At 45.7% G+C, this 10,319-nt stretch overlaps 1 protein-coding gene across 8 annotated transcripts in view; it reads right to left on the bottom strand.

Annotated features, from left to right (window-relative positions):
* Window positions 1-10,319, bottom strand: part of Rffl (ring finger and FYVE like domain containing E3 ubiquitin protein ligase) — a 67,017-nt gene that overhangs the window by 2,755 nt on the left and 53,943 nt on the right. For 5 of the 8 annotated variants that reach the window (XM_085695541.2, XM_085695544.2, XM_085695538.2 and 2 more), the window contains 4 exons: window positions 8,164-8,574; window positions 4,817-4,900; window positions 3,736-3,946; window positions 2,124-2,147 (listed from right to left, as the gene is read on the bottom strand). In XM_085695541.2, coding sequence (XP_085551667.2) covers window positions 2,124-2,147; window positions 3,736-3,946; window positions 4,817-4,900; window positions 8,164-8,574 — 730 coding nt within the window. The remainder of the gene's footprint in view (window positions 1-2,123; window positions 2,148-3,735; window positions 3,947-4,816; window positions 4,901-8,163; window positions 8,575-10,319) is intronic. The other 3 variants (XM_085695540.2, XM_085695545.2, XM_085695546.2) reach the window with 3 other exon arrangements.

Genomic DNA, 10,319 nt, shown 5'->3' with positions numbered 1-10,319 from the left:
AAATTGATTCAGAAAAGTTTGGATATAAACAGAACTGTAATGAATGACTGACTCATTAGGAATCATAAGTCTTATCTATAAACATAGCCCCAATTTAATAAAGCTGAGAATCATGTGGGAGCCCATGTGAAAAGACCTCCTGATAGAGAGGCATGGGCACACATGCTGTTCCTTTTCTGTGCTACAATCATTGAATTTTATTCCTACCCAACTGCTTATCATACTTCATGATAATTCATTTATCTCCCACAGTAGACTAAGAGCTTCTTAATTCAACTTATTCAATCATAAGCTTAGCATTTGCTTTGTGCTCTGAGGTCAGATACTTATCTTTGAATTCCCAAAACATGAATCACATGGTAGGTATTCTTTAAACATCTGGCAATGAACATTCTGCCCAGGGAACGATAACCGCTCACAATGACTAACAGCCTACCATGTGTCAGGCAGGGTCCTAAGAGTTTTCTGTATTAACCCAGTGGTGTTAAAGCAGGTTTTATAGATGAGACAACTTGGGCCAGAGTGGCTTGTCCAAGGACACAGGGCTGCTGAGTTAGCTGACATTCAAATCAGAGAGGCTCATGGACACATGGCCTCCTGGACAAGGGCAGAGACTACTAAGACATCATTAACCGTCCAGTACGCAGTTCTCACTAAATACTAACTGGCTTATGCTAGTGGTGGACACAGCTACTAGTCTAGTTCAGTTGAGAAAAACTGTAATCAGGCTCACCCATCTCCAGTGTGTCAGGCTAGCCTAAACTAAGCAGCCGTAAGACAGAACTGTTCTCATATCAGCCACCTCTCCCACCTGGACTTCTCTGGTGGAATTCTCCTTTATCTGTTGCTTCTAGACTTTTCTACTCTGGACTAATCGAAAAAGTCAAGTCATTGAATACACAAATCTTTGTTTATTGCTAGTTTTGTGATTCTGGAGTATTTTCATGTAGCTATTCAAATAACTATGTATGAAATACACATCCAGTCAGAGAACACTTCCCACAAGTGGTGGCTCGCTATAAGAGCACACCCTAGTTAAAGCCCCTTGTAGCCTTAATACAAAGGTTAGAAAGGGACAGGCATACCTAAAACAAGTTTGAGTCATTCATATAATTTCAGTCACTCACACTTCACTGAGGAGAGACAATAAATGCATCCGCTCAGTGGACAGCGTTCTCCAGGAAATGAGAAGAAGGATGGTACCAAGTAGATTAATCTGATCTTGGTATTATCTGAGGTGGAGATGGGAGGAGGGGGTAACCCAGATGGTGACAGGGACTACGGAAAAAGCTCAACTCTGCCTATTCTGCACAGAAGACCATTTTACTTAGGACAAATTCAGGATGTCTTCTGAAAAAAAGTTTTCAAGTGCTCTGTAGGCTGAAACACTACTGAGAATAGTTGTAGGAAGTTTGCAACTACAATCCTCAAGGCTTTCGTAAGTGTACATACAACACATGCGACATTCCAGACTACCAGGGTTCTACAGTGTGCTCTGAGGATGCCCCAATGGTGCCCTTTAACACACAGGTGAGTGTTAAGGTAGCCAGGCGGGGATATGCATTTGGAGCTCACAAGGCCTTCACAGAACAACCCTGCTTCTGAGCAGCTCTGACTACCATTCAAATAGGGTTCGCTTGGCTCACCACCCTTCTTTTCGGTTTCGCTGGCAGACTCTTGAGTAGGCTAAGTGTAGTATTGTATAAGCCTTTAATTTCAGCACTTGGGAAACAGAGGCAGGTGGATCTCTGAGTTTGAGACCGATTTGATCTACAAAGTTGAATTCCAGGGCAGCCAGGGCTACACAGACAGACACCACCTTAAAAAAACAAACAAACAAAACACTCAAATAACCTCTCTGAAGGTATAGACTCTCCCCAGACAGACCACATGGACAGACTGACCATGGTACTCCCCACACAGGGCATCTGCTCCAAATTAGCTAAGTTCCTAGGCTGCTGTGGTCATCCTTTATAGTGGTGGGGCAAGGAGAATACCTAATTCTGTGCTTTCTGTAAACATATATGCCTACAATTCTTAGACTGAACAGTCAGCAGGGTTGTAAACAGGAAAACAAAACTGCTAAGAGCCTAAGCCCATCCTTAACAGAAACAATCACGTACCGTTTTGATCATCCTCACCAGACACTGGAAAGGAAAGGAAAGGAAAAGATATATGAATGCGAGTGTGATACTACAAAGGCAGTCTCCCACCACCCTGCTGTCACTTCTCAACTCTGGGCAGCTCTGGGTCAAGAATGGGACCTGGCTGGAATCTGGACAGGCAGGCAATCACCCTCCTCACCCAGTCTGTGTACTGAGAACTCACATGAAGCCCCTGATGTTCTGAGAAAAGACAGTGACCACTGTGTCAGATGAAATGTCACATCATACACAATATCCTTTAATATTGCCTCTGAAGCCATCATTGAGGTAAAAATGAATGAAGAATTAGGTATTTCAACGAGCCAAGGGTTCTGTCAAAGCTCCCGCATGTTATTGCCAGGCATTGTGGTACATGCCTATAATCCCAGCACAAGAGGCAGAAGGATCATGAGCTCCAGGCCAGTCTGAGCTATGTATTGGGAACCTGTTTTTAAAAACTACAGGGTAGTAGCGGTGCACACCATTGATCTCAGCCCTCAGGAGGCAGAAGAGGGTGGATCTCTGTGAGTTCATTCTTTGTTCCTGGTCTACAAAGCGAGTTCCAGGATAGTCAGAACTCTTAACACAGAGAAACCCTGCCTCAAAAAACAAAACCAAAAACCACAAAGAGGAGGAGCAGCACCAGCACCACAGGACAGGGTAGTACACACTTTTAATCCCAAGCACTTGAGGGACTCTGTCTGTGACTTTGAAGCCAACCTAATCTCCTGCCCAGCCAGGGATACAGAGTAAGATCCAGAATTAAACAGAGAAACAAATCTACTGCCAAAGTCTTTGGGACTCTATCAAGACTCTTGAAATAATCTCAAAGAGAAGAGAGATTCCTTGTTAGACCCCAAGTCTACAACCAGTGCAGTAAGACTTCTCCTAACTTGGTAAATCTTCAGTTATTCAACTTTATTAGAGGAAGGCCTGAAGCTTGGCTTTAACCATTATCTATCATACGAGGGATCAAAATGCTCAAAGAACTAAATCAGCTGGTGATGAGAAATGTCCAGTACAAAATGGCCAAAGGAAGGGCGAGGCATGGAGCTCATGACAGAATGCCCACTCAGCACGTGGAAGAAGACCCTAGGTTTGATCCCCAGCACCAGGGGGAAAAGCTCAAGCTATTGCTAGTATGCTGAGGATGCAGCTTCATGGCAAAGTGCTTGCCTAGCCAAACATGTTTCCCTTCTGCATTTAAGAGAAAAACATCTACAATGAATTAGTGTGAGGACAGTGTAAAACATTTAAAATGACACTACCATGCTTTAGGAAGTGAGCACAAGAAAAAACCCAATATGCTAGAATTTGCTTTCCAACCCAAAACTGATTCAAATTAAGTACTGTTGGTAGTAGAAATGAGTATGGAATGTGTGTTGTGTGGCAGAAAGACATTGGGCTTGGGAAATCCTTAGTTCAAATCTTGGCGCTCTAAGTAATACTAATAAAGTCTATTGTATAGGCTGCTCTGAAGATTAAATTGTGTGTGCAATGCGTGATCAAGTGCAGATCAAGTCAGGCTGATGCCATCACACATGGGATGGCAGTAAAGAGCTGTTCAGTCACCACCCAGATAGCCCCTCACCCAGGTGCTGGAGTCCTTTCTGATCCTTGTACAGTCGAGTTACCCTCTCCATCAGTTCCCACTTCTCACAGCAGCCCTTATAGTTGACAAAGTTGCGAGCCAGAATCTCCTTCAGCTGCCGCACTGTCAGGCTTTCAATGTCCTCCAGGTGGGTCAGGTCAGACAGTGAGGCCCTCCGGCCTGGGACGAAGCTGTCCTCTGAGCCAATGGACTGTAACAGCAAAGATGTGATCGGTTGGTTCAGTTCTTGTGTTCTTTAAGCTCTTTTCAAGGAACCCAGAACACCCATCAAAATGCACTTTGTTGGCCAACCTCAAAGAACACAGAAAAAGAGGGTAGCTGGCATAGTGCTTGGCACAGCAAAGTAGACTGGTCTTTCCCTGCCAGTCATGTTGTCTTTGTACAGACAGCCACACTCACATATCAGAACTACGCATACAAGGAGCACTAGTTAATTGGCCAGAGGGCCCTGGTTCTCAATGTTGATGCCTCCACTAAATACTAGACATTATTTTTCAAATTGTTTACCATCTTGAGCCTGTTACCTCCTCAAAGGAGAGACAACTGTCCTGCCACACAGGGTTCCTGTGGAAAGTAAATGAGGCAGTACAGGAAAACCCAGGTGTGGTGCTGGCCTTTCTCAGTACAGACCTCGCTGGCAGGATTCACCTAAGCTCTATGGCACCTCAGAACCATGCTCTTCACTGGATCCTTGTGTTGCTAAAGCATGAAAGCCTCATCTATTTCCTTTCTCAATGGTGGCTACTGCACCCTGGGCACACAGGACAAGAACAAGAACAAGACTTTCACAGAAGCACTCTGAGCATGCCCTCTGGCAGTTCTTGGAAAGCCAGTGTGGGCCAGGAGGTTCCCATCCTCCATTGTGGCCTCACGTCTGCACGCTCATACTGACAGCAACAAATGTTAATCTGGAATGCTACTGCTAAACTCGAGGACTTCAGGACTGTCCTCACAGACTGACCCCTCTTGTTCCACCTGAGTCTGCTGAGGGTCCTAGAAACATCCCAAGAAGACCAGGGAAAGAACAAAGGCAAAGGCACAGACCGAGCAGAGGCCCCACCTGGGTCTCATCCTCGGTAGGTACTCTGGCTGTGCTCTCCAGGAAGACGGGCTCCTCGTGGTCCTGAGACACATGGCCAGTGGCCTGTGGGAAGAGAAAGGTGCCATCACATCCACAGAGATGTCCCAGTGACTTACACAGCACGGGCCTCTTTCAATTCATATAAATATCCAAAATGTATTCCCATCACCCCCCAGAAACCAAGGATCCCAAAGAAGTTCCACAAATGCCTACTTTCTAATAGCAGCTCTCTCAGGCAGACAAGCAATACAAATAGATTTCAGTGGATGGAGAGCTGCATCAAGAACAGGGGTGCTTGTCAGGTGGTGATGGTGCATGCCTTTAATCTCAGCACTCAGGAGGCAGAGGCAGGCGGATCTCTTGAGTTTGAGGCCAGCCTGGTCTACAGAGCTAGCTCCGGGACAACCAGGACCACACAGAGAAACTCTATCATAAAAACAATAATAACAAACAAACAAAAGACCAAGAGTATTCTAATTCTGCCCACCGGTAAGGGTGGCATTAGCCACCACATATTACTTGTTTGTGGACAGCTGAGGTGAAAGTTTCTCTCCACCACATTATATTCACAGATAACTGTGTCTCTGAACACTATGTCAAATGTCCTCCCCACATCCTCTCCATCCATTACCTGGTTCTGCCTCTGGACCAATGTCTACTAGTTTTTCCAAACACCTCATTCACATCCTTAACATAAATCTTCCTGGCCTCCTCAACTGACCATCACTGCCCCAAGGCACACTCTGCAGTATCTCACATTCTAACTAGTAGGACATACCTGTAGCTGCTTAAATGTGTTTCATGAATTTAAGAACCCAACACCCTAAGACTACAGAACACAATGGCTCAGCTTGGATTCCATTCTATTCAGCATTCTAGCTTCCCAAAAGGGCTCACTTTTGCCAAGAGTAGTCAGAATTGTGACTTCCTAACTCTATTAACCACATAAAACAAACAAACAAACCACTTTTGCCACAAACTCCCACCTAGTTCCTCTTCCCTCCTCCCAGTTGCCTCCAGTCTGAGGGCCTATGTGAGCTGATAACAAAGACATGCCTGAGTCCCACACCTTTAATCTCTGCAGTCAGGAGGCAGAGGCAGGCCCATTTCTGAGTTTGAGGCCAGCTTGGTCTACAGAGCTAGTTCTGGGACAGCCAGGGATACAGAGAGAAATCCTGTCTCCAAAACCAAAAACAAAACAAAGACACGATTTAGGAAACTAAAGTAACCTGAGAGCTCTAGCCATTCCTCAAGAGAAGCAATCAATTACAAAAGAAACAAAAAGAGCGGAGCTGAAAACACCGAAGCGATGACAGGAAGTCATACATACGGGGAGGCAGCCAGCAGTGTCTTCATCAACATCTCTGGTTTCCTACTAGTGTCATGTAGATATGGTACCCACTGGCCACTCAGGTACTGTCTGTCACCTTGGTGTTACTTTGGGGTCTTCCAGAGGCTAATCTGTTCCTGAGTACATAGTTTTTGAATGTCTTCTGTTCCCTAGAAAGAGCAACTGGAATTCATGCTGCAAATATCTTCCCAGTTTGTCTACTGGGTAAATAAAAACCTACGACTAGTATCTATCTGTCCACTATTATGCTTATTGCACACACTTCCTTCCCTAGCAAATACAGAACCCTGGTAGGCTAGGGCTAGAATTCTAAGATTTGCATCCTTGCTTGCTGTGATGTAGCCTATAGCCTTGCCCAACTTCCCCATGCATGTTTTTCCTGTTTACAAAGTTCAGGTATCACCAGAAGTAAACTGACACTAACTAAAGTTCTCTAAAATCCCAAGTAGAAAAGTACCCAATAACACACAATACACTTGTATGCCTGTTGATGTAGGAAAATTCTGACTAGTGAGAGTTTATCATATTACACTGAAAATCTCCTGCCGGTCTGTTCATTCTCCAACCCCTCCCCTTTCTCTTTTGAGACAGAATCTCATGCCTTGAACTCACTATGTGAAAGAGGCGAGCCAGATCCATGTGCCTCCATCTCTCAAGTGCTGGGATTAAGGTATGCAGCACCATACCTGACCTGTATGAAAGTTCTTCTTGTTCACTACACAAAGATTAGAGTGCTCTAAAAATCCAAGCAAGAGGTAAAACCTTCCCACAGACCAGGAGCCAGAGCTTAAGAAAGCATTAATGACTAGCTGCTATCGTGTTGGCCTTTATATGTGTTAAGAGCTGAATAAATTCCAGTCCTGGCAAAGAAGTTGACCATAAACAAGAAGTACCACCATCCATTGTCATCTGTGGGAAAGGAGCTGCCAGTCCTCAGCAGAACTCCATAGACATATATGGTAGTTGAGCCTCTCTGCAACCTAGTGAGCCCAAAGGGGTCTCTTCCATTGTTCTAGACTCAAAGTGTACCCCAAGGAGTCAGAGACAAGATAATTGTGGGGTTGGTGGTATAGCTCACTGGGAGAGCCCTTTGCCCAGCATGCTTAACAGCAAAAATAAACAAAAACCAGCTGGATGTGGTAGTACATACCTTTAATCCCAGCACTTAGGAGGCAGAGGCAGATGGATCTCTGAGAATTTGAGGCCAGCCTGGTCTACAAAGAAAATTCCAGGTCAGCCAGGGCTGTTACACAGAGAAACCCTGAAGAGAGGTGGGGGAGGGGGAGAAGGGAGAAAGGAAAGAGGAAGGGAGGAGAGGAGAGAAAGGAAGAAATCAGTGGATATAGAGTCCTGATCAAGGTCCTAATCTCACAGTGCCCATGCCCTGTAGCTCACAGCATCGGTGAGAGACTTCTATAGATCTGGGTGACACCAACACTCCTGACAAACCCAAGAGTGGGTGTCATGCTCAGCTCCTCTTTCGCGGGCTTCCCCTGCTTAATACAGACTCTGCATGGTCAGCCTGCTGCTCCTGGCTCACCATTAAGCAGCTCCCACACACTGTGACCAGGACAGTAGCAAGGCCCCTTCACAGGGCTTCCCACCTCTCCCCTCCCTGCCCAGTCAGGACAGGCCAGTCAAAAGGGTAGTAAGCTGGAGGGCAAATCTGAAACAAACTAGAGAAGTAATTGTGACTTTCCTATATAGTATTTCTGGAGCAATGCACTTTTTTTTAAAAGTCCAACTAGGGTATTAAGGTATTACAAACAAAACCCACAAAAACATGGTACCAGGCCTACCATCCCCAAAGCCAAAACATGAGCCTAATGACCAGAAAACATCACTTCCAGAACCAACAGGCAGAAAAGGCTTCACACCATCCAGACACTACACACCCCATTCCCACAATGCAATGGAGAGGAAAATGAGCCCTGGATCAGCCACAGAGGTGAAGAGACTGCACGCAGGTCTCTACCTGGTCTTCCTGAGCTGGGTCTAGGGGAACAGAGGCGGCTTGTGCAGGCGAAGAAGGGAGGCCAGGTGAGGTAGGAGGTACTGTGCTGGCGTGAGGCTGGGTCAGGAAGGCCTGCTGCTCAGGGAAGTCCTGGGTCAATGTGGGAGCATGAGTCCTGTTTGCCTCAGAGATTACAGGCTGCTGGCCAAGCACCAAAAACACCAGCTCTTCTTTCTCCCGGCACATTTCAGTAGAGATGTCATGGAGGCTGAGATAGTCCCTCAGGTCCTTCACCTTCATCTTCATGAGTTCCTCCCGCTGAAAGGCTGTGGCTCGGAACCGGAGGCAGAGGAGGCAGAGGCGCGGCCCATTCCCCTCTTGGCTTGAACAAGTCATGCAGAAATTTTTCTTACAGTCCAAGCAGGTCTGCTGCTTCAGCAAGAGACAGAGAGGGGAAAATGTCAGCTCAGAAGGATAAGGCCACCAGGGTCTGCAGGACCTCCTCCCTAGCCCCTGCTCTATTCAACTGTTCCCTACATCCAAAGTGTGAGCCACACTGCAGTTTTCAGATTAAAGGCCACTTGGAGGTGGCAGACCACCTGTGTCTGTACCCACCAACAGGACACCTGAAATTTATACACTATGCATATATAATCATTTACATTTATAATTTCATTTAAGGCTTATGTAAGTTTTGTTCATTGTTTTTTTGGGTTTTTTTGTTTTTGTTTTTGTTTTCCAGAAAAGATTTTTTTGTGTATCCCGGGCTGTCCTATAACTCCACTCTATAGGCCAGGCTGCCTCTGCCTCCAAGTGCTGCGACTAAAGGCGTATGCTACCACCACCCAGCGGCTTAGGTGGTTTTTAATCAATAGTGATGCCATATTTAAAATAAAAAAGCTCTGTCTTTTTATTCAAGTCTCCATCTCAAATGCCGTTCAGAGTATGGGTATGTTACACTGGCCTCTTTGGCACTCAGTTTCTCTACCTGTAAAAGCAGTGAAAACAGGTCATTGTGGAGATGCAGAATAAAGCATTGAGGCATACCTGAGACATAATGGGTCCTAAGGAGAGGAGCTGGGGTTCAGCTCCTATCTGTGCCCCTTTCTGCCCCACTGCTGAGAAGGGAAAGCAGGTATATGAGGGTCACAGTGGAGGTTAGTTTCTGTTGTTGGGAGTCTGTCTTGTTTTTCAGTGCTTGACACTGAACCCAGGCCCTTTTGCAAATTGGGTAAGCACCCCGCCACTGGGCCACATCTTTAGTCTTTGAGATTTTTGTTTGTTTAATTTTTGTTGTTGTTGTTGTTTAAGACAGGGTTTCTCTGTATAGCCTGGCTGTCCTGGAATTTACTCTGTAGACCAGCTTGGCCTTGAACTCAGAGATCTGCCTGCCTCTGCCTCCAGAGTGCTGGGATTAAAGGCGCGTGCCACCACTGCCCAACCAGCCTTTGTTTTTGAGACAGGGCCTCACTATGTAGCTCAAACTGGCCGCCACTACAGATTATGGCAATGTGTCACCATGCCCAGCTAGCAGCTATTGTTAATACTGGTATCAACAGAATTTACTGTGATGCACCAAGCATTGGTGGCGCACACCTTTAAACCCAGCACTTCAAAGGCAGAGACAGAAGGATCTCTTGAGTTTCAAAAAAGCCTGGTCTACACAGAGAAACCCTGTCTCAAAAAAAAAAAAAAAAAAAAAAAAAAGAGAAAAGAAAAGAAAAAAAGAAAAAGTATTAAGATGCTACAGTAAGACCTGGCTTATCATTTCATTCTCAAAGCCCCTTAAAAAGTATTAGTGTTCCTTCCCGTTTTACAAAGAGAGAAACCAAAAATCGGGAGATCAAGTACTATTTTCAATGTCAGATACTAAAGTCTGAGCCAGGATTAGTCAGTACCCTCTCCACAAAGACTGTTCACTGGTTTCCCTGCCCCGGCAAGGCCATTCAGAGTGCCGGGAAGTAGGTGGTACACGAGATCACGTAGAGATAAATATTTGGATAGGACGAGGGACTGGGATGCTAGCTTCTCTCCTTTATGAAAGCACACAGTGTCTCAGTTTAGAGACAAGTGTGACTGACTCACAAGCTGGCACTGCCTGGTGCAGCTCTGCCCACAGTCACAGACGGCCCACCAAGGGTGCTCACTCTGCAGGCTGTGCAAGTTACAGTGATGTC

This window comes from Myodes glareolus, chromosome 9 (assembly GCF_982192425.1).
Source record: "Myodes glareolus chromosome 9, mMyoGla1.1, whole genome shotgun sequence".
Lineage (NCBI taxonomy): Eukaryota > Metazoa > Chordata > Mammalia > Rodentia > Cricetidae > Myodes > Myodes glareolus.
Note: the sequence above shows the minus strand (reverse complement) of the source record. Positions and strands in the feature narration are given on the sequence as shown.